At 28.0% G+C, this 24,751-nt stretch overlaps 4 protein-coding genes across 6 annotated transcripts in view; 3 read left to right on the top strand and 1 right to left on the bottom strand.

Moving 5' to 3' along the window:
• Positions 1-709: 709 nt before the first annotated feature.
• On the top strand, positions 710-1,750 carry LOC111676938 (signal peptidase complex subunit 2). Of its 2 annotated transcripts, none has more exons than XM_023437946.2 (2): positions 710-859; positions 1,008-1,750. In XM_023437946.2, exons 1-2 carry the CDS (start codon positions 821-823, stop codon positions 1,545-1,547), a joined length of 579 nt encoding a protein of 192 aa, XP_023293714.1. In that variant the 5' UTR covers positions 710-820; the 3' UTR covers positions 1,548-1,750. The 2 variants fall into 2 exon arrangements, with proteins under 2 accessions (XP_023293714.1, XP_023293715.1); XM_023437947.2 differs by having other exon boundaries at positions 736-856.
• Positions 1,751-2,458: 708 nt separating this feature from the next.
• On the bottom strand, positions 2,459-3,553 carry LOC111676939 (selenoprotein BthD-like). The gene is made up of 2 exons (XM_023437948.2): positions 3,228-3,553; positions 2,459-3,168 (listed from the first exon to the last, which is right to left on the bottom strand). Exons 1-2 carry the CDS (start codon positions 3,258-3,260, stop codon positions 2,668-2,670), a joined length of 534 nt encoding a protein of 177 aa, XP_023293716.2. The 5' UTR covers positions 3,261-3,553; the 3' UTR covers positions 2,459-2,667.
• A 10,894-nt stretch (positions 3,554-14,447) lies between these two features.
• Positions 14,448-17,754, top strand: LOC111676932 (mitochondrial import receptor subunit TOM40 homolog 1). The gene is made up of 4 exons (XM_023437938.2): positions 14,448-14,892; positions 15,090-15,352; positions 15,413-15,830; positions 16,847-17,754. The coding sequence occupies exons 1-4, from the start codon at positions 14,706-14,708 to the stop codon at positions 16,984-16,986; spliced, it is 1,008 nt and encodes a 335-aa protein (XP_023293706.2). The 5' UTR covers positions 14,448-14,705; the 3' UTR covers positions 16,987-17,754.
• A 1,655-nt stretch (positions 17,755-19,409) lies between these two features.
• The window catches only part of LOC111674888 (carbonic anhydrase-related protein 10), a 176,154-nt gene continuing 170,812 nt past the window's right edge, over positions 19,410-24,751 (top strand). For both annotated transcript variants that reach the window (XM_046945768.1, XM_046945767.1), the window contains exon 1: positions 19,410-19,831. The gene's annotated coding sequence lies outside the window, so the exon portion shown is untranslated. The remainder of the gene's footprint in view (positions 19,832-24,751) is intronic.

Here is a 24,751-nt window from a genome sequence, read left to right as displayed (position 1 = left end):
AATTTTACAAAAATATTAAGGTTCCTAAAAAATATCTTCCTGTGAAATTCACCGCTATAGATATTTTTTCAGACAGTTATGAGCATTAAAATGGCTAGATAGTCTTAGAATCTATGGGTCTTAGATGAATATTTCAATTTGTTGCAAACGAAATGACAAAATCAATATACACAACCTTTTTTTATGGTTGGTATAAAAATACAATTTGAATTCAAAATAACTTAGCGAATTCCTAAACCTGCAAATTATTTTCCGTTTTTTATTTTTCAATAATTTTAGCAAATCCCTAAACCAATTAGCAAATTCATTTCCATACCTTATTTATCCCATCTGCCATAAAATGTAACTTGCAATACTTTTTTCCACAACTGAGTTATACTTGCCAAGAAACACACACACACTACAAGAGACTAGCAAAATTGATAGCACTTTTTCTAATCAGAATTTTTCACGTAATTTCATAATTTACACACAAACAATAACAGAATTCTATAAACAAATCTTTATTCCATATTTTCCGACACTTTTTATAATTAAACAAATGTATTTAAACACTTTTATTATCAAATTACAACCCGTTAATACTTTAGGCGCTTAAAATGAACCGGACGCAAACAAAATTGTTAAACTAATAAGAATTTTGACATTTTCTTGCAGAGTAGCAAAGAAAAGTAGTATTTTTTATGTTAACGCAATACAACTCTATGCGGCATTTAAATTAAAAAACAACTGTGTGTCGCGTTGTCACTTTTTTTGTAGCACAAACAAAAAAGATTTTTCTGCATTTTCTTAAAAAATATATTGAATTTTACTTAAAAAAATGACAAAAAATAATGAAAAACAACAAATGGAAGAGGTAGTAAGTAAAGTTTTTCTAACAAAGTTAGAAATCTAGGAAATTAGACCAAATGCCATGTATTTTCTATATGGACCACGTCATATTTGTGGTTTTTTTTGCTTTTGCAAAATTTTTAATAATAGTGCAAATTTTTCTATTCCCCCTTTAGGAAGTTAAAGTAAACAAATGGGATGCCACAGCAGTTAAACATGCTCTCGATGATGCTGTCAAAAATGCTTTATTTGCCACCAGACCACAGTTGAAAGAACAATTTGGTTTAATCAATACCCGCCTGGTACTCTGCACTTTAGCTGTGGGAGTAGCAGTTTTGGCCCATGGCTGGGATTTCACACATCCATTCCCTGAATCGAAACCAGTGCTTATGTTCTGTGTTGTCGCCTACTTTGTTTTAATGGGCATTTTAACACTGCACACTACATTCCGTGAAAAGGGCACTTTTGCCGTGGCCGTTGAAAAGTCTTCGAATGGCAGTCAGAAAATTTGGGAGGCCAGCTCGGATATGAAGAAATACGATGATAAATACACCTTAGTGCTTTCGGTAAAAGATTCCAAATCTCTAAGAGAGGCTACTAGTGTAAAATCTTGCGCTAATTTCGTTGATGCTAATGGTATTATTGTTGATAAATTGATTGCCAATGAGGTGAATCGTTTGTATAACTCTCTGTCGGCTGAGAAGAAGGAAAAATAGCTCGTTATGAGTGAAAGCGAAGAATTTTTATTAGAGGATGAGGAGGAAGCGAATAAACAGGAGGTTAATTTCATCGCTAATGCTATTCCAAATGCATGTGTTTAAGTTAATAAATAAAAAGTCTTTTTAAATTAGTTTTTCTGTATTTATTTCGTTAATGTTGGAAGAAAATTAAAAATTAAAGAAAATTTTGTGTTAAACATGTTTTGTTTATCAAAATTTTATTTATTGAAATTAATGGTGACAGATTTTTTTCGGTTAAATTGTGGGAATTATTTTGTAAGTTGGTTTTATATATATTTTGTTTAATTGAGCTGTTTTATATAATAAACATATAAGAAGTCTATTCTATAATCGTCTTTGCCGAATCGTATATACCCTTCATCAATGTGTGTTAAAAAATATTTTTAATTTTATAAAATTTAAATTTATTTAACTTTTCCCGATTTTACCAATATCAAAAAACAACAATAATTAACAACAAATGATGTTTGAAATAACCAATATTGTTGCTTTTTTTCAAATCATGCAAAAAATTATCTTTTTATGAAATATTCAGAGTGTTTGTTGGATTTTTCATATTTCCGCTATTTATGAACCGATTTTTCTGATTTTAAATAGAAAACTTCTTCTATGTGCAAAGATCTGGGGTCTTCAAAAAATTGATTTCCAAAGGCAGGCTGACAAATTCGACCCGCCATCTATGAGGATCTTTTCACAAAACATAAAAAATATGTTTTTCTCTAGGTGTTTCTACTTATACAATTTTTGAGTTCCAGAAAACACTGTTAAATCATATATAAAGATTGTAATTTAAATCTATTAAAAATTAAAAGCCAGTTCCTATGACATATGAATATCGTATTATCTGCCTCGAAATACAATCCACAAAACAGAAGCTGTCGAAAATATCATCTTTTTTTATAAACAAATATTTTATTTAACAAATATTAGCAAATTAATTTGTCTAATTCATGTTTTTAAAGTCCATCTATCTTAACATCAAACTAAAAAGTTATCGTTCAGTAGGGCTCCTTAATACAGGGTTTACCACTACTAAAGTCATAAGAGTTATAAAATGAAAAGATCAATAAACAGAAAAAATCTAAAATAGACAAATTTACTTCTTCTTAGGTCTACCGCGTTTGGCTTTTTTAATCGGTGAAGCCTCAACTGAATTCTCCTTAGACTCATCAACATCTTTACTAATTAAAGTTGTCGGAGACTTATCTTCTTTCTTTTTCAATTGATCCTCTTCCACCAGTTTCAAAAAAACTTTAAGTTCTTTAGCAATATTTTCGGCTGAAGGGAATTTAGCGGCTCTTGGGGTATTTTTCAAACCCGTCCATATTAAAGAACGTTCCTCAACATTTTCGGATGGGACATTTGCAATTGATACTTCAAAAGATCCTCGACGCGGTGGACCATCGGCATTAATGGCTAGTTGTAATTCTAAATCTGATTTAAGAGGTAACAATAAGGTGGTTATGTCGCGGTGCAATGCTTCTGCCCGCCTTTTGAATACCGATCAGGAGCGACAACATTCGATATAGAGAACTGGTTGGTCTTGCTTTAATTTTGTAGATTCTTCAGTTGTTTTGGTCTTTTTGGCAGCTGATGCCTTAGGAATTGAACATAAAGATTTTGAGATTTGCTTTAGTTTTATTTATTTATTTATACCTTTACTGCACCTCCTTTACGTTTTGGTGGCATTTCTAAATGCTTTTCATTCAAGTTTTTTTAAATCAATGAAAATTCTAGTGAAACAATTTTCCAACTAAACACGTTCGTAGAGCGTTTGTTACAAACTCAAAATATATGTATGTAAAATGACAGAAGATCAAATAAAGAATTTGCAATAATTGGCGCGAACACAGATTTTGATGTCTTATTTAAAATGTATTTGTTTGACGACGTAATAAACTTTGGTTTGTCAAACAGCAATGTATTTTTCGAATGTCTTGTTTGCTACAAACACTAAGTGTTTGAAGAAAAAGCAGCGTCTCGCAGCTAAAAAATATATGGTAACGGCGTTTTTTAAATTTACCGGCGGCTAGGCTTATTCGTCCGCTTAGGTGATCTGCTCTGACAATCAATATCGGCGTCGGCTATCACTTAAAATTTTGACGCTTTTTTTAAATTGACGCTTTCTTTAAATTAGCTAATTTTTTAACTATTTTGAAACAGCTATTTTTTTTAACGATATTAAAAGTTTAAAAAAAATATGAATTGAAAAAAAGATAAATATGTAATACCATAATAATGTTGGCTATACATATGTACATGTTATGTTATACTACACCATTTTTAGTTTAAATTGAGAAAATACAAACTCATATTGAGAATTTTAATATAAAATTTAGAAAATTCAAATTAAAGTTCAGAATTTAAAATAAATATTGAGAAAACCCGATTTGAAATTGAGAAATCCAAACTAATATTGAGAAATAATAAAATTAAATTAAGAAATGCAAATTCATATCGAGAAAAAACAAATTCGAATTCAGAATCCCAACATTATATTAAGAAATTACACATTGAAATTAAGAAATTAATAAATGATAATGAGAAATTTAAAATTTGTATGAGATTATTTGAAAAAATTTTTCTTATAAAATGTTTAATTAGGATACGGATTTAAAATATTATAAATTTCAATACAAAAATAGGTTTCCTTAAAATCATTTTGTATTTTGCCAATTTCAATTCGTTTTATCTCCATATTAATTTCGACTTCTCAATATCAATTGTTTTTTCTCAATATTATGTTAAAATTCAAATTTCAATTTGTTTTTTCTTCATATCAATTTTGATTCCTAAATTTAATTTGGTATGTCTCAATATTAAATTGGATTTCGATTTTCTCAATTTAAACTTGAAATGGTGTAGTTGAGTAATGAATTACACGATACAGCGGATGATTACTATGTTGAAAAATTGTGGTGGATAATGTATGGTTAAAAATATTACCAAATAAATACATTACAAATTTTAAAATTATAAAAATTTTATAAAAATATATAAAAATTTTCTAAAAAAAATAAATTCAGCAAAAAATGTTTATATAAAACCAAATAAATGTTTAGAAAATACATTTTACAAATTTTAAAATTTTCTGAAATTTTATAAAAATATACATACATATAAAAATTTTCTAAAAAAAATAAAATTCAGGAATTTTTTTTATTTAAAACAAAATTTAATATTATAAAATATTAGACATTTTTCAAATCTCTTTTCTAAAAAAAATAAAATTCAGGATTTTTTTATATAAAACAAAATTTAATGTTATAAAATATTAGACATTTTTCAAATCTCTATGTACAAATATTTATATTCAATTGGACTTAGTTACCTTTTTAAACAATTTTGCACAAAAAATTGTGTGGATTACAATATATAAAAAAATTTCTGTTAACATGAAGCTTTTTAATAAAAACACACTTTAAACACTTCTTAAATTAAATTTAAGACATATTTTAAATTTACATTAAAAGGCCATAGTGTGGCAATGCCATCTTCATTTCACTTAAAAACTTTTTAGAAGATTTGTATATAAAACACTCGCTTTTCCATTTACATTTTACTTCTTTTAATATTCGCCTAAATTTTATAACTTAACATTTTTTTATATTTTTTATTTTCTTATATTTTCATATATTATATTAACAGGCCATGTTGTGGCTATGCCATCTTTATTTTATTAACATAACTTCCGCTTTTATCAAACTTTCTATAACTATACTTCACACACTTAAAATACACTCGAACGAACTTCTCATTTCACATTTAAAAACTTTTACTCCGTGAACACTAGTGCCATCTTCATTTACATTTCTTTTGCACAAATGCCAAAACATTTGCCTAAAGCTTAACAGCAACTACTAACACACACATGCATCTTATGACCCCACACAACAAACGAACAAACAAACTAACGAACGGCCCAACAAAAGAAAAACAGCGACCGGCGTTGCAATTGCAATTAATTTTCATCGAACTTTAAACACTTTTTTTTGCAAAATCCTGGTCTTTTATTGAAATTTCTTTATTTATATTATAACAAACAAATGTTTCTTTATGTTTTTATGCAAAAATTATCACTGTTTACCAACTTTTAATTAAACTATTTTAAGATTTCACGGAGCTCAATCACCTGTCAACCGAACCGTACAAAATTTCTGCGTAAACTAAAAATTGCAAAAGAAGATGGAGCAAAGGAGTATAAGAAATTATGAGAGTATAAGAGTTTATAATAAAGAGAAGTTTATTTTGAAAGATGCATGTGCAGTAAGTTGACTTAACTTGCGTCAAACTTAATAGTTAATCATTAATGTAATCAGCAATGATTACTTAATGAAGTTACAAGTTATAATGATCATTATATATGATAAAATATAAGATTACATATATGAAATTGTAGAAAAGAGAAGATTATTGTAGATTTTTTTAATTTCAAAAATAATATCATTGCACTATGGTTTGGAAAAGAACTTTTTTGGCAAAACTGAAAATCTGCAATAAATATTTTGACGGTCATTTTCGTTTAAAAAGTTAATTTTTTATAAATTGTATTTAACAAATTTTAGCCATAGCATTTCTAAAAGAGTTATAAAATAAAAAGATAAAGAAACAGAAACAACTAAAATAGACAAATTTCCTCTTCTCTGCGTTCTACGATTTTAGTTTTTTTAATCGATGAAGTCTCAATGACATTCTAAGATATCATCTTTACTAATTAAATTTGTCGGAAACTAATCTTCCTCAGTTTCATATTTTCGGCTTAGTTGTAAATACTAAATCGTATTTAAGAGGTAACAATAAGGTGGTTCCACGTCTGAACAAGTCGCACGATTAGGAGCGGCAGCATTCTATATAGAGGACTAGTTGGATTCTTGTTTTTGTCAGGTGCTGACTGAGGAATTGAACATAAAGATTTTGTGATTTTGCTTTTATTACATTGATTCGTAAAACATTGCTGCACCTCCTTTACGTTCTGCTGGCAATTCTAACGATTTTCATTTAAGTTGTTTGTTTTATCAATGAAAATTTTAGGGGAAGAAGATAAATAAATATTTTTGCGCCATTCTTCAGGAGACCTGAGCTGACAAATAACGGTTTTGGCTGATGAAACTAAAAATTTCGACGCCGACTTAAAATCAACGAAACCGCTATATGTTTAACTGTTCTTCTACTAGTTGTATGGTAAATTTCACGATACTGTGTTGAAATACTAAACGAAATGTTGTGTTTATTTTAAGTTAACTAAAAGTTAACCAATAAGTAGGGTTCTATAAATCGACCTTCGAAAAAGGTCGATAAGTCGAAAAGTCGTAAAAAGTCGAAATGTTGAAAAAAGTCGAAAAAAGTCGAAAAGTCGAATAAAGACGAAAAAAGTCGGAAATAGTCGGAAAAAGTCGAAAAGTCGGAAAAAGTCGAAGACTCGAAATTGTAGAAACAAGTCAAAAAAAAGTAGACTATTTAGTTCCAAAAAAGTCGATAACTCGACTATCGTCTGGGAAAAAAGTCGAAAAGTCGACTTTGTTAATAAAAGTCGATAAGTCGAAAAAGGTCGATAAGTCGAAAAGTCGTAAAAAGTCGAAATGTTGAAAAAAGTCGATAAAAGTCGACAAAAGTCGGAAAAAGTCGAAAAAAGTCGAATAAAGTCGAAAAAAGTCGGAAAAAGTCGAAGACTCGAAATTGTAGAAACAAGTCAAAAATAGTCGAAAATTTTAAAAAAGTGAAAAAAAGTCAAAAACTCTAGAATAGTCGGAAAAACTCGAAAAAATCTAAAAGTTGGAAAACGTCGAAAAAAGTCGGAAATCGTCGAAAAAAGTCGAAAAAAATAGAAAAGTCGAAAAAAATCGAAAAGTAGAAAAATGTCGGAAAAAGTCGAAAACTCGAAAATTGTAGAAACAAGTCAAAAATAGTCGAAAATTTTAAAAAAGTGGAAAAAAGTCAAAAACTCTAAAATATTCGGAAAAAAGTCGAAAATAGTCAAAATGTCGAAAAAATCAAAAAGTCGGAAAAAGTCGAAAAGTCGAAATTAAGTTGGAAAAATTCGTAAAGTCGAAAAGTCGACTTTTAACTAAACGAAAAAGTCGAAAAGTCGACTTTTCGATTCAACTATAGAACCCTTCCAATAAGTGTAAAGTGGTTTTTATGAATATTAAAATAAATCTTAACGAACGTTTTCTTTAAAAAGAAAATACAACGGTGATTTTAAAATTTTTTGAATTTTAATAATATATAAAATTTTCTAAAAAAAATAAAAAATCATACATATTTCACAGTTTTAAGATCTCGTGGTGAAAAATATGTACACTTAATATAAATATAATAAATATTAATATAAAAAATAAATTTCAATTTATACGATAATCTTTTACCTATAATATCTATATCTTATATATACATCTGGTTTAATTTGTTAAATCCTTTGATTTTATTAAAAGATAATCAAAAATTTATCGAAATACATATATTTAATTTTACTTACCTTTTTAAAAATGTTTGTTTCCCTTTTAGTTGCACAAAAAAATTGTATGGAATACAATTATAAAACACATACATTCTATTTATTTATTTTTATTTACATGAGATTTTTAAATAAAAACACTTCTTTTATTGACTTTAAAACACAATTTAAATTTACATTAAGAGGCCATAGTGTGGCAATGCCATCTTTATTTTATATATATTTTTACACTTTACTTTTTTATATTTATTTAAATTTAAACAAAAATATTTCATTAATTTTAAAACTTTATTTTCTACTTTTTTCTTATTTACATATAATAACAGGCCATGTTGTGGCTATGCCATCTTTATTTTATTATCAGAACTTCCGCATTTATTAAACTTTCTTTAACTTCATATATTTAAAACAAAAACTCGAATACCTTCGATTTAAAAGCTTTTGCTTTGTGGCCACTAGCGCCATCTTCATTTACATTTCTTTTGCACTTCTAAACATTTGCCTTAAGCTTTATAGCAACAACATATAACACACACATTCACTCTATAACCCCACACAATACGAAGCCACAAACTAACGAACGGCCTAACAAAAGAAAAACAGCGACCGACGCTTCAATTACAATTCATTTTTATCGAACTTTAAACAAGTTTTTTCGCAAAATCCTGGTATTTTATTGCAATTTCTTTATTTAAATTATAACAAACAAATGTTTCTTTATGTTTTTATGCAAAAATTATCACTTTTTACCAATTTTTAATTAAACTATTTTAAAATTTCACGGAGCTCAAACACCTGTTAACCGAACCGTATAAAATTTCTAAACTAAACTAAAAATTGCAAAAGAAAAGGAGTAAAGGAGTATAAACAAAATTGAGAGTATAAGAGTTTATAATAAAGAGAAGTTTATTCCGCAAGGTGTATGTGCAGTTAGTTGATTTAACTTGCATTAAACTAAAAGATCCAAACACATACAATACGTTTTGGCAAATTGCAACTGACAGCTCGTGTTTAATGTATGTGTTTATATAAGAGCGATTTCAATCAAAACGTCAAATTTGTGCACGTTGAGTACTTTAAGACTTACCCCCTTATTTTGATACTATTTATTTTATAAACGATTTATAAAATTGATTTTGTATGGAAATTTTGTTTGTGAATAAGAGAGTTAATCTATATAATAGCGTTACTGAATTACTCATTCATCATCGCACAGCCCAAACGGCTTATCCTAGAATCATGAAATTTAGGCAGTAGATGTATTTTTGGATATATAGGTCCACTAAGAAGTAATTTTGCTATATTTGTATATTTACGGGTTAAAAGGGGAAAATGGGTTTAATATTATCTTACATAATAATAATGATAGAATAAAAATTTTAATACATCTACTTCTACTTTTAACAAGTACGAATTTATAGTCGGACATTGCCGACCATATGATACCCCAGTCAGTATGTTAAAATTATGGATTTTTTTACATAAAGCATTTAATTTGTTTTATTGTCAAATTTTTTACTTATTGTTGACAAAAAAGAGATTTTCTACAAGAGGGTTCATAGGGGAGAAGGGGTAAATATGGGCCTTTCCTTATAAATTTTGTGTAAACGAATTTACGTCTACTTCAAAGTCATGTATGTAGATTTTGATCGTTTTATTAGTAATTATAAGTTAATTTTGACCTTCAAGTCATTTTCTGAAGGGGAGTTTGTATGGGGGCTGGGGTCAAATGAGGCCCGATCTCTATAAAAATTAGTATTGTCATTTATTGTTCTATAAAACTAATTTTTGTGATTCTGAGCCGATTGGTGTACTTTAAGGTGGGTCTAGGACCAATATTTTTGGGTGTTACAAAATATTGGTCCTATAGTGGTGTAGGGTATAAAAGTAGCAGATGGGTGTCTGGTACTTTTTCAAAATTCGTACCTTTAAGCGGTGAAAATGTATAACAAAGGTGATTTTAATACTTTTTACTGACTTTATAACTTTTTAACTAATAAACATAATAATTTTTTTAAAAATTTTTGGTACATTTTTTAAAATTATGAGACGCTTGATTCGTAATTTTTTAAAATTCGGTCCTTTTGAGTGTAAAAGGGAAATGACTGTATTTTTAGTACTATTTCTTTGGGTAAAAAAAGTGCTAAAAAGAGTTATAACGAGAAATTTAATTTTATTCAAACTCATAGAGCCAAATTTTGAGCTATTGGGCAAATTGTTTGGTACTTTTTTAAAGCACAATTTTTCCGGAACAAATGAATGCAGATTTGAATCGTATGAGTTATATTGGCTCTGATTGAATAATTAATCTATAAGAGGAAAATGTTTGGTACTTTTTGCTCATCAAATAGTACTTTTTGTATTTTCTTTATTATTGAACATAACATGGGTGATGAGAATTAATAAGAGGTTACTCATTGATGCTTTTTTTGTTCTTGAAAACCTTATCTTAAAAATACGTTATAATTTATACACCTTGAAATAATGTATTAATATACACCAGGAGGTGTATATTATGATGTAATAAGTAAGAGGAGAGCATTTCAGCAACGCAACATTTTTTGGTTGTCGTCAAAATGAAATTCTAAAATTTTGTTCTAATGCTTTTTCATCTGCATTTCTTATTTGAAAGCTTTTTATGAAAATTTGAATTCACTTTACTTAGTGCATTTTGGTATGATTATTCAATGATGCACAGTGGTTTAAAAACTCTTATTTTGGGAAATGATTTGCATTTTTAGAGAACTTTTTGGGAAAATCCTAAAAAATACGTCCGTATTTATATATTACAACTTTAAATGCGTCTCAATTTTTGGAAAGTATTTTTTGTTATATTTCGAATTGTGACAGAAAAGTAAAAGGTATTTATAACAAAAAATTATGACCCTCCGTTGATTAGCCACACTTAAAAAACTAAAAATACATCGGGAAAATTTAAGAATAAATGAATATATTTCTTAAAGTAAACTAGATAACCCTTACATTTGAAGATCTACCCAAGAAGTAGTTATTATAATTAAAATCAGTTAATTCAGATCAAAAACGGATTTTTGGCCATTTTTTTTTTTTTAAATTTAATACCCAAAGTGATCAATTTTGAGGGGCTATAAACTGGCCCGCATACCGCCCACGGTCTTCTACAATAAATCAATCAACCCGAAAACACCTCAACTTCAAACAAGTGAAATTTTATTGCAATATATCCAATAGTTTAAAAAAATACTAAATTATTAGCAAAAATAAACGTTTCTTAACCACAGTGCAATGATCATTATAAATTAAACATCATTAAGCTACCACCCCAACATCCATACATCAACTGTTTTACATATTACCTCATTAAGTATTAAACATTACTGCAAGTTAAGTCAACTGCGCCAACACTATCCAAAATAAACTTCTCTTTATTATAAACTCGCATACTCATATAATTTCTTATACTCCTTTGCTCTCTCTTCTTTTGCAATTTTCAGTTTACGCAGAAATTTTGTATGGTTCGGTTGACAAGTGTTTGAGCTCCGTGAAATCTTTAAATTGTTTAATTAAAAGTTGGTAAATAGTGAAAATTTTTGCATAAAAACATAAAGAAACGTTTGTTTGTTATTATTTTAATAAAAAACTTGCAATAACATACAAGAATTTTGTGAAAAAAGTGTTTAAAGTTCGATAGAAATGAATCGCAATTGCAACGCCGGTCGCTGTTTTTCTTTTGTTAAGCCATTCGTTAGTTTGTGTTCGTATTGTGTGGGCTTATAAAGTGAATGTGTGTGTGTTGTAAGCTTTAGGTAAATGTTGAGTAGTGCAGAAGATGTAGTGAAAATTTAAATAAAGAGGGCGTAGCCACAAATAAAAAGCTTTTTAATGGGAAATGAGAAGTGCGAAAGTGTGTGTTTTAAATGTGTGAAAAATGGTTAGTAAAAGCTTAATAAAGAGCGGAAATTCAATTTATGAAATAAAGATGGTATTGCCACAATATGGTCTGTTTATATAAATATAAGAAAATTAAAGACATGGAAAAAAGGAAGTTAAGTGTAAATAAAAATATATAAAATATCTAAAGTTAAAGTAATAAAATACATGTAAAAATTAAAAAAATAAATTAAAGATGGCATTGCCACAATAAGGCCTTTATATTTATAAATATAATAAAAATTATTTTTGTGTTAATGAAATAAATAAATAAAATGTAAAATATAAAATCAGTTAATGTGAAATCTTTATATGTATATTGATGCAAATAAGATGATTATGTGGAAAAAGGTAAGTTTAATTAAACATTTTTTATACTAAATTCAATATTAAATCAGTGGAGAAAAAATTTTAAATTATTTGTAATATATAAACATTTATAAACATTTTTATTTTAAACAGTTTTTTTTTTGGAATTTGTTTTATTTATTTTTATTGCATTTTTGATTAATTTTATTTTTAAAGATAGACATTTTATTAAATTATCTTATAGAGAACATTTTTAGTTGGAGTTAGAAGAATATTTTGTAAATTCCTTTTTTAGTGAAAACTATTTTACAAAATAAAATTGTCAATTTCATAAAGTTTTATTTGTAGGAAAATTATTTTCATCAATTAATTTATAGAAAATTTTAATTTTTTTTATAAATTTTTTGTTTTTCATAGAAAATTTCCTAAATTTATACCATAGATTTTTTATAATAAATATATAACATTTTTGATTAACTCTTTTTATATAAAATTAGAGTTTTTTTATATACAACTAACGTACCCTGGGTACTTCGCTACCCAATCAAAATGCAAATAAAAAAGTACCAAAATGTCTCCCATATTGAATATTATTCATCAAGCACTGTGTATGTTTAGTTTCAAGTTTCTATTTAAAAAAAGTATCATGTGAAAAATACAATTGGAATGATGAAATCGTGAAATAAATTATACATTTGTAGAAAGTTCTAATATTTTTACCATTTTCCCTATTTCGCCTAAGAAAACATGTTTTCGAAAATTAAGTTAACAAAATATTCCGTGTTTAAATTAATTATCACAGATATAACTCATGCGTTTCATTCTGCATTCATTGTGCAAATTGTGCTTTCAAAAAGCACCAAACAATTTATCCGAATTTTATCCTATAGTTGTTTTATTACCCGAATTTCAAAATAATATAAAAATAGCTTATAATAGTTTATTTACTTACACAAAGTTTAAATGAAAAAAAAATTTAAATGAATATTACAGAGTTAAATCCGTACAATAGATATACATATTTAATAAGAATAAGTCAATAAATCGAAAAAGTTTTCTTAATGTGCTAAAAAATAATAAGAATTCAGTTTTCGCCATTTTACACCCAAAAAAGACTGAATCTTAAAAAAGTACGAACAGTTATAAAAGTACGAATTTCGAAGAAGTACCAAATATCCATCTGCTCTTTTTAAAAGTAGAAGTAGATGCAATTTAAATTTTTCATGTATCATTAATATTATATATGATATCCAAAAATACATCTACTGTCAAAATGTCATGATTCTAGGATTAGCCGTTTAAGCTGTGTAACGATGATTCAGTCAATAACGATACTCTTTTATATACTTATGTAATGTATAATACATAAAACATTATATATTTTTGTTAAAATTTTCCATTTTTGATAAAATTTTGGTTTAAATTTTTTTTATGGACCGATCCTAAAAAAAAAAATTAGTAGACAAGTTTTGATTCGTAAGAAACTTACTTATAATGAGTGTTAAAGTCATTTGCTGAAGGGAATTTATATGGGGGGTAGGTCAATTATGGACCGATCCTAAAAACATTTAATTTTGGCTAATATGAAACTTCTTTATGTCGAATTTCATCGCTATACTCGTGCTGATAAATTTCAACTGTCAACAGACAGACGGACGGACATGGCTAGATCGTGTTAGAATTTAATAAGAACCCGAAATTAATATACTTTTATGGGTCTATGACCAATATTTCGATGTGTTACAAACTCTTTTTTTTTTTGATGGTGGGTAAAAAAATTATTTTATCAGACAGATTTACTACCAGTTAAACGATAATCGGATATTAAGATTGTAGCCCTGAAAGTATCAAATAAGACTTTTGCACATCAAATAGTATCAAAAAAGTCGTTTGTTCGTTTGTCGTTTGTTTTTTTAACGTTCGTTAAATATTTGTCTTATAAAAAATTAAGAATTATCAGTTTATTTGCATTTATTTTTTAAATTTATAGCAAACTTTCCGAAAAATTTTCCAACGATTTGCAATATTTTATTATTTTTTTCTTTAAATATTATTTGGTTAAGTGTTCTTTTAAAGTCGATTCACATGACAGCGGTTTAATTTGCTATTATTACAATTCATTTCACCACGCACGTGTCATGAGAACAAATTGTTGTGTATATTCACCTCACAATTGTCATTTGGAGTTTTTGCTCTTTTCGTAGAAAATTTTTATATGAATGTTAGAAAAATTGTTTCCCAATTTTTATCGGTGCGACGGGAATTGTTAAAACATACAAAACGTGCAAATTCTGTTAGAAAATTACACAAAAATTCCCTAAAATCGGAAAACGATTAGAGTTCAAAAAGGAATTGAGTAAAAATTCAGTGCGGTGTTTGTGTGTCAGCGCGAGTGTAAATAAATTTCGAACAGCAAAGTAGTTATCAATCGGGAATAAAGAAAAAAATTAAAAACAAGCAGAATGGGTAATGTTATGGCAGCATCTTCGTCGACGCCGAGCAGCGCCGTCGCTTCTTTGGACAAATTGGGAATGCCAGAACCAGCAGCTCCTGGCGCATACAGCGGTGGTCAGGCCGTAGAAAAAGTTGTGAAAGAAACAAAATTAGATAATCCCGGAACTGTTGAGGAATTGCATAAAAAATGTAAAGGTATGTATGATGCGTTAGTGTGTGTTCGATGGTTGATAAAATGAAAACAAAAACATGATTGAGCAGAGCTGGTTGAGGGTTATTGGCTTCGCTGCTGATGACATAACCTACAAGCATGTGAATGGAAAATTGTGAAAAAATGAATGAAATTGAATAGATTTTGTAAAATGAAATTAATATTTCAATGATAATTGCAGATATACAGGCCATGACCTTTGAGGGTGCCAAAGTCATGTTGAACAAAGGTCTCAGCAATCACTTCCAAGTTTCGCACACTCTTAACTTGTGCAGCACACAACCCAGCGGTTACCGTTTCGGAGCCACTTATGTAGGCACCAAACAATTCAGTCCCTCTGAGGCCTTCCCCGTATTGTTGGGTGATATCGATCCCTCGGGTAACTTGAACGCCAATGTTATTCATCAATTCTCACCACGTATTCGTTGTAAATTTGCCTCGCAGGTGGGTTAATTTTGTATATTATTATTTTGCTTACTATTAGATAATTTCTATTTGTTATAGATTCAAGAATCAAAAATTACCGCCGCCCAATTGACTACAGATTATCGTGGTGATGATTTTACCGCTTCATTGACCGTGGGCAATCCCAATATTTTCAATAATTCCGGTGTTTTTGTTGGTCATTATTTGCAATCGGTTACCAAGAGTATTGCCTTGGGTGCTGAACTCGCCTATCAATATGGTCCCAATGTTCCTGGTGGTCAAATTGCTGTTCTTTCTGCTGTCGGTCGTTATACCAATGGCGATTCAACATGGTCCGGAACCTTGGGTCCCAGCGGTGTACACATTTGCTATTACCAAAAGGCCAGCGAACAATTACAAATTGGTGTGGAAGTTGAAACTAGTCTAAGAATGCAAGAATCCGTTGCTACTTTAGGTTATCAGGTGGACTTGCCCAAAGCTGATGTTGTGTTTAGAGGTAAGTGATATAATTCTGTAGATTGAAGTGATAAAAGGCATATAAAGGAGGGGACCCATTACTTTATGCGTTTCGTATTTTTTAAAATAAAACCTTTGTGAAATTTTTGAAAATTTCTCTTTAATTAAGGTTTGTAAAATGTGATCGTAGAATACAACGTAGAGATCGAAACCCTACAGTAATTTTATGACATAAAAACATTAAAAATTTGAATTGGTATAATTTTGTATTTCAAAAATGTCGTCAATAGGTAAATATTGATTTAATTCCAGTTCAATTCTAGTTCAGTTCTAGTTCTTGCTCAGTTTTTGTTCAGTTCTTGTTCAGTTCTAGTTCAGTTCTAGTTCAGATCTAGTTCAGTTCTAGTTCATTTCTAGTTCAGTTCTAGTTCAGTTCTAGTTCAGTTCTAGTTCAGTTCTAGTTCAGTTCTAGTTCAGTTCTAGTTCAGTTCTAGTTCAGTTCTAGTTCAGTTCTAGTTCAGTTCTAGTTCAGTTCTAGTTCAGTTCTAGTTTAGTTCTAGTTCAGTTCTAGTTCAGTTCTAGTTCAGTTCTGGTTCAGTTCTAGTTCTGTTCTAGTTCAGTTCTTGTTTAGTTCTAGTTCAGTACTAGTTCAGTTCTAAGTCTGTTCTAGTTTAATTCTTGTCTAGTTTTAGTTTAGTTTTAGTGTCAAAATTATATATTACATCAAGTTACAAACAAATGTTTATGACGAAAAAATTATCAATAATTTAATTTATTAACAAAATAATGCATTATTGTTAGTTTTCTAAATCTAAATGATTGTACTTCTGTTTTTTTCATAAAAATGATAAATATAAAGTAGCCGCGGATCCTGCCCGAAATTTGGGGGGCTGAAATTTTGTTTTTCTTATTAATTACCCTTCCCCTCCCCCTCCCCCTCGTGGATCCGCGCTGATATAAATTACACAAGTGCCAACAATTATTTCATATTGAATATTGCTATTAATAAAAACCACGTTTAAAACTTATTTCATAATTTTTCTTTAATCTTTTTAGGCTCCTTCGACTCTAACTGGAATGTATGCGGTGTATTAGAGAAACGTTTGCAGCCATTGCCATTTTCATTTGCTTTAAGTGGACGTTTAAATCATACCAAAAATCAATTTAGATTAGGTTGTGGTCTTATTATTGGTTAACCTTAAGTACTGAAAGAAATAACAAAGAAAACAAACACTGAAAAGAAACAAACAAAACTAAAAATTGATTTCAATAATTAATAAAATAGGGATTATTGGTTTAAAATTATTAACAACAAAAGAAACCTAAAACCAAATAAAAACACAGTGTAAAACAAAAATTGGTAATAGCAAAAAACTGTATAAACAAAAAGACCCAAACACCTTAAGCTTTCCGAAAACAAATTTAACACTGATTTCTAGCTAAAAATAAATTTAATAAGGAAAGCGTTCCTGTTTTTGTTAAATAAATGGAATTATTTTAGGATATTAAAAAAGCATTGATTGAATTTCTTTTATTATAATAAGAAATAAAATCGAAGCATTTTAAATATTGTAAAATTAATGTCCGTTTATATTTGTGCAAAATTCCCACACAAATAAACTCTTTTAAGAAGCCATCAACACCGCCAGTTATAATTATTTTATAATTATTATTTTTTTCATATATACAATTTTTTTATTGTAAAATTGCATTTGTTTAGGTTTAATGTAAACTTTTGTATTTCTTTTCCAACTTTACTGTGTGTGTCTGCTACTAGTTCTTTAACAAAAATCTAGATTCCCAGTTCTTCCTGTCACACTCATACATTTAAATAAAACTAACAAAAGCTAAGAAAACATGTCAAAAAATAAACCTCATCATTTTGCTGCAATTGTGTTATGTTTTAATAAAACTATTGTAAATTGTAATTAAATTAAAATATCTGAAAACTCCCCCCAAAAAAAGTTTACTTTACCCTATTATTTGCTGCTTACGTTAGAGTGTTTTCTTTTTTCACTAACATTGGTGTATTTTATTAATTTTTTTACAATCATGGAGATTTTCCAAATGTTTTAAACATTTCATTTGACATTTAACTTTTAATCGTTTGTTTTTCTTTTAAAAATTTAAAAAATTACCATGAAATTAATTGTTTTTGAAAAACAAATATTTGCATTAAATATTTTTAAATTTGAAATTCTAAAAACTTTAGAACTGTTATTGTTTGAAGTTTATTTCATTTTTAACTTGCAAGCTTAAGTCTTTTAAAGACCTTTAATTATTTCACAATTTGTTAAGTTATTTTTAGTAAAGAAAAGACCTCAAAATAAATTAAAAAAAAACAACTGAAATTAGTGGTTTTTAACAAAAAAAATTATTTAAAATTAACATTTAACTAATAAAAAAGTAATGTTTTGTTGACCGAATTAAAAAGTTTTCTTCTATATTTTCTTAAGACAAATTAAGGGTTAAATATTTTTAACATTTTCAATAATAATTTAGTAAAGACATTAACCTTTGAGCTAAAAATTTGTAGAGGGCGCTTCCTTTAAAAAAAAAATCAAAAGAACTGCCAAGTAAAATAAAACACAAAAGCAGTTATATTTGAAATTTTTTATTTTGTAATAATTCTATACCCTACAGCACTATAGTGGAGAGGTTATTATGCATGATACCGTTTTCTTCTGTTTGTCTGTCTGTGTGTCCACGTAAATTTTGTGCGCAATTTTCAAGATAATTTGATGAAAATTGTTGGTTACATTCTTTTCTCTTGGTTTAATGACGATGATTATTGAAATGGTTGAAATCGGTCCATTATTTGACTTCGCCCCTATACAACCTTACCCACGAATATGGTTCTTTAGCTTATAAATATGTTAAATGTTCTAATATATTTACAAAAATCAGCAAAATTTAGTTTTTTATAAGTTATTACAGAGTTTCCCAATGATTTAGCCTAAGACAAAAACAAGTCGAATGCTTTAATATTAAAAGTAATCCACATTTTTATCACATTACTCTACTAATCAATGGTGTGGGTAGTAGGGTAGTTCGCCATTTGACAGTTTGATAATAAAAAAACCAGCAATTGTTCCATATTAGGGAGCTGTAAAGAGAATCCATAAAAATTAATGTAAAAACTAGACAACTCATTCACTTATTTGTTAAATAATAAGGAATTTGTTATTGGAAAAGTCACCATTTGTGTTAAAATCACTGATATCTCAACATCTCCATCAAAAACAATGATAGAGAGATGATATACTGATATCCATACATAACTTTCCAAAAATTTGCTACAACATGCGAATGAAAATATAAAGGGTGGTTTCCTTCTTGAGTGTGACTTGATCGAGTATTTTTTTTAATTAATTTTAATTTTATTAATGTACAAAGTTAAAATTCACTTTTAAAAATACACTTTTAAAAATACTTTAAAATTGTCACCTCTCACAATTTCACCACTTTATTTATGTTTTTGCTCCGCTTGTTGACATTTTAGTTAAACTCTAATTGCAATAAAAACAATAACGACTATGTGTGATCTCTGCTCTCTGCATATTTGCATACATGTGTTTGTATGGCTGTGTGGGCAGTTGTTTTTAGTTTAATTGAATTTTTAAAGTGTCGCGGTTGTTTTTTATAATGCTCTAAGAAAATTAAATATTTGTTGTGGTAAAAGTAATAAAATTCTAAATATTTTTGCATGAATGTGAAATATAACTAATAACGATTATTTTTCTATAAAAATATTTTAAAAAAGTTAACGATAAATATGTGAAAAAAGTGTCGGAAATTATTAAGAAATTTGCAATTTGTTAGCGTCCCTTTTGTGAATTATCTTTTGTGCGGCCGTTCGTTAATTGCAGTGAAAATGATGAATGGTGGGGATGGGGAATAAGTGAGTTTTGTAAAAAGAAATGTGAAGCAAGAAAGAATATATGAAAGTGAAAAAGTAAATTAATAAATTAAAAAGAAAATTAAAAAATTAATAAAATAAAATAAAAAATATTAATAAACAAATATTATTAAAATTAAGTGGTAAGTAATTCAATAAATAATAAAAATATTCAATAAAATTTTCGTTTCAATAAAATATTGTTTGGAATAAGGGTCTCTTTGTGTTAAACATGACAAATAAAACTTTCAAAATATTGCCTGTTTTTCTTTTACCAAATTTTTTAGATGCCTCCTCTCGTATCCTCATATTCCTTAATCGGTGCCGAAAAATAAATTTCATACAAATGTATGTACCTTAAAAAACTAAGTTTTTTTTTTTCGTTGCAAATGTATTAAATTTAGTTTTCCGTATTCCCACTTACAATAATCTGTACTTTTTGGTATTTTCTAATTCTTTTAATGGCAACTTTTGGATTTCTTTTGTTGAGAATCTGAACAAACCTGGTCCACACTAGGAAACTTTTGTTGAGAAACTTTTTCTTAATTCTCTTTTGAAGTTTCCTTAATGTCCACACATAGAAACTTTTGTTTCAGAAACTACGTGTAAATTGCATTGATTTGTTGTTGTACGAATGAGAAGAATAACAAAACAAGAACAGGAAACTCCGTACCGCGATAGAGATAAATAATATTCTTTCTCTCTCACGCAAAATTAAAAGTTTCCCAAAAAAAGTTTCCTAGTGTGGACCGGCAGACACATAACACACGGTCCTCATTAAATGAAAATTTATAGAGGGGGGTTTTTTGTACTTTTTTTTTTAAACATGCATTGTTTTGATAACAAACAGTGACATTTTCTGATCTTTTTATTAATTGGCATTTGATAGCCAATTCAAAAACCCGCCCTTAGGGTTTTATTATATAAAAAGAAACAGCAAACTTTCAAAAAAGTAAATTTATAGAAAAAAATTTACATATTTAAAAATTTTCAAGTATTCTTCATACAAATTTTTTATAGTTTCGTTTTATAAAATGTGGCGGTTAATCTTTCCATATTTTTATCTAATATGATTTTGGTTTATGTAATTTTTTACTTATTTTTTACTCTATAGTCTTTTATTTAAAATTTAGAAAATACATATTTATAGTTTTTATTTTGCAGAAATTTTCATGGATAAAATGGTACGTTTTTTTTGGGAAAGTTATTAAACGCAGCAAAATCATTCCATTACAATTTACTTTGAATATTTCCTTAATATGTATGTAATTGATTGTGTTTTTGTAAAAGATTTTAAAATATTTTTTTTTTACCAAAATTATAAAATTCAGTACAGACACTCTTTTCATTCTTATACATTAACACCATTTAAAATTGTAAAAAGCTTATCTTAGACAAAAACCTATTACTGTTACTTTTGACTGAAAAATAACGTACACATACATTTTGTTTTTTTACTCTTATTTTAATTAAAAAAATGGTTTTGTTAATTAATATATTTTTTGCTTATTTTTAAATTTATTAAAACGAAACCAAAAAATATTTTAAGCGGCCTACTTAATGCTTTAGAAATAAAGGTTTTAATTATATTTTAACTGTGAAAAGTTCAAAAAGACTGAAAATAAAATGAAATATTCAATATTTAATATCATATTTCTTCCTAGAAGATTTATTTTTAATAATCGATTCAACTCTGTTTGAAGATTTATTTTTAATGATCGATTCAACTCAGTTTGAAGAACTAAATTAAATGGATTTCGTTTTACTCACATTTGGCTACAAAAATAAAAACCTTTTTCTTATTGTAGGTATAGCTTCTAAACCGACTTTTTAATCGATGTTGTCAAACAATATTCTACACCAGTCAGTATGTTAAACACGTGGATTATTTTTTAAATAATAAAGCATTTAATTTGTGTTTTTTTACATTAATTCTTGAATATTTTCACTTATTGTTGACAAAAAAAGAGATTTTCTACAAGAGGGAATAGGGGTAAATATGAGCCTATCCTTATAATTTTTTGTCGAGGAATTTACGTATAGTTTCACGCCGTTTTCTGAAGGAGAGTTTGTATAGGGGATAGGGTCAAATGAAATTTAAACTTCTATAAAACTATGTTTTGCCGATTTTTGTTGGCATACTAGAATATTTAACAAAAGCCCTTTTCGGTTGTGTAGGGTCTAGGCGAAATAATGGACCGATTTCAACTATTTTCAATAGCGTTTGTTCTTTGGTCAAAAGAAGAGTAATGTCAACAAACTATCTTGAAAATTGCAACCTGAAGCGTGGGTACAATCTATACATGGACACACAGACGGGCAGACAAATATCAGCACAAACGCATAACACGCTCTCCACAATAGTGTTGTAGGATATAAAAATGTTATTGTTGTTTTAAGCAGTAATATTCATGTTGTTGTTACATTATAACTTTGATCGATATTGCCAATTTTAAGTAGGAACTTTAACGAAAGCATGTATGCTTTGGTGTTGAATCTTAAAGATACTTCGAGTCTTGAAAACAAACGGACGGACATACGATGCTATAGTTTTACTCATATTCTATTATAATCACCAATAAGTAGTACAAAAGTAAATTTTTAAATTGTTGCTTTTCTTCGATGCGATTATAATCAATGTATATACCACATATTTCCTTAAAATAAAGAGAAATTACCAGCATTTCGTATTTTTTAATGTAATTTATATTTAAAATTATTAGCTTAACCTGCATTTAGTTAGAGTTTTAAAGTACTATCTAAATATTTCGCTTTCTTTTTCCTAATATTACTTTTGTTGAAGAGTTCTTTTGAGGAGTGTTACAACATTTTTGCAATATTTGTAAATTCGCCCCATGAGCTGCTTAGTACTTGCTGATGGTGGCTTGTTAGCGTTGGTGTTTTAAATTTAATGAGTTTTCAACTTCCCGCGCATTTCATTCATAAAACACTGCTGCTAGTGGTTAGTAATTACTTTTCTTAAGCATAATCCTTAACTTTGGCTACTTAACATGTTAATTACTTCGTTTAGTTTTATTTCATTCTTCGTTGTTTAGCAAATGTGAGTACATAGAGAAGGGATACTTGAAATACTATTTAATCTTAAAAAAATCTTAGTAGCATTTCTTGTGCAAAAAGCCAAGCTATACAGAACAAATATACTTACACTTTGGTCTAGGATATTTTATTTTTATTTAGAATTTAAATATTTTATTCATAAATGTGTGTTTGTATGTCAGCACATACATTTTTGTTGAATATATTTTTTGTTTAGATATTTCACTTTTTCTAAAGATTGTTTCTATACTATTTCCTTTTTTAGATTAAATGTTTTTTTTTTCTTAGGCTACGGATGCCTTCTATTGTTTTCAAACTATATTTGCATGTATTCTTCTTTATAATTGTTTGTACGAGTTCATATGCTACTTTTTTTTGTTTAACTTTTAAAGTTTAAACTATTTTGCATAAATTGTTGGAAAAGCCACATAAACGCTTTTGTACAAGAGTTTTTGTACATAAAATCCTTTTCCAAAAAATCTGTTGGTACTAAACTAAAGTTGTCTTTATGAAACCATATACACAAGCATAAATGTGTATGTGGAAATACCCATTCACCTACAATGGGAATAAAAGTATGTTGAAACATACTTTCAGACATACGGACAGATAAATAGTTACCATAAGAATGTAACCTGTTTCCGTAACAATTTCTGTAAGGTTTTAAGATAAAGGAAACGGAAATAGTTTTACTTATAATAAAAGGGAATACATGACGCATTTAAATAAATGAACATATTTACAGGGTGACAAATATTAAGTACAATATATGTAGTTATTAAGGTAAAAATTACAAATGTCAGATTATCAGTTGTTTTATAGGATAACATTTTATTAATTTTTTTTTTGTTTTTGAAAGAGTTGAAAGTTTATATATGGTATATTAGTGAACTCGAAATACTAGATTTGAAGTGCAATAAACATTTACTTTATGTTTATTCTAATCACAATATTAGTTTCTGACAGAAGAACGTGAACAACACATATCGATGGACATATTTCAGCTGATAAGACATATTCTAAGACTTTATTAGACTGGATAGCCATTATATTTTTACGCTTTCATTGAAGCTCTGAATTAAATAATTATCACATCACTAGCAGGTGAACGACAATGAGAGCAACGGATGCTCTTTTTAAAACATGAGCAAGACAATCAAACACACTTTGAATAATGGGAGAGTAACACTAAAACCTGCGAGAGGATCATATAAAACTTCCAAAATATTAGTAAGTCTGAGTGAGAGTATCCTACTTTACTAAAGTGTCAGGTTTCTGTTACATTAGAATAATAATTTAACTTCGCTGATCGAAATGATTATAAGTACATCTGAGGATCGGGCAACCTCTATAAAGGGTAAAATTTTGGCAAATTAGACTAATGGAATAAGCTATTGCGATGTCTACCGCAGAAGCCAAAATAACGAGTTTAATAAATGATTTCCGGGCGACTCCACATATATCGGATTTGTTATTCACCACCATTTCTCAATTAAATAATTCTAGTTGCAGCCAGATTATTTTATGTTTGTTTCGGGTTTTATTTGCCTCTTTAGCCGAATTTTCAATTTTACCAACCAAATTTGTCCAAGATCCACAGCTACACAATGGCTTGACTTTCTAATTATTATTTAATTGAACTGAAATGAATATAAAACTCATAACCTTGTAATAGATCTGCATTTAATTAAAGAAACCTTTTTAGATTACACTCATGTAGAAATGAAAAAAATCGTTTCCATAGAAGTTCGATAGAAGTAGTAAGCACACTATTGTCTTATTCGTTCTGCAATTTCACGATTTGTGTAATTCTTATAACGAAATTTTGCCATGTCAATTATTCCATTATAGGGTATTTTTAAATTTTACATACTCTAACTCTGAACTTTTCAACTTACTTGCAAAAACATGTTTTCTTATTCCCAATTTTTTAATTACACACAATTTAGAAAGACTAAAGTATTTGATGATGATGTTGTTGCTGATTTTACAATGTCTGTAGTCGT

The sequence above is a fragment of the Lucilia cuprina genome, chromosome 3 (genome assembly GCF_022045245.1).
Source record: "Lucilia cuprina isolate Lc7/37 chromosome 3, ASM2204524v1, whole genome shotgun sequence".
Taxonomy (NCBI): Eukaryota; Metazoa; Arthropoda; class Insecta; order Diptera; family Calliphoridae; genus Lucilia; species Lucilia cuprina.
The sequence above is the reverse complement of the archived record's forward strand: the minus strand, read 5'-3'. Positions and strand labels throughout refer to the sequence as shown.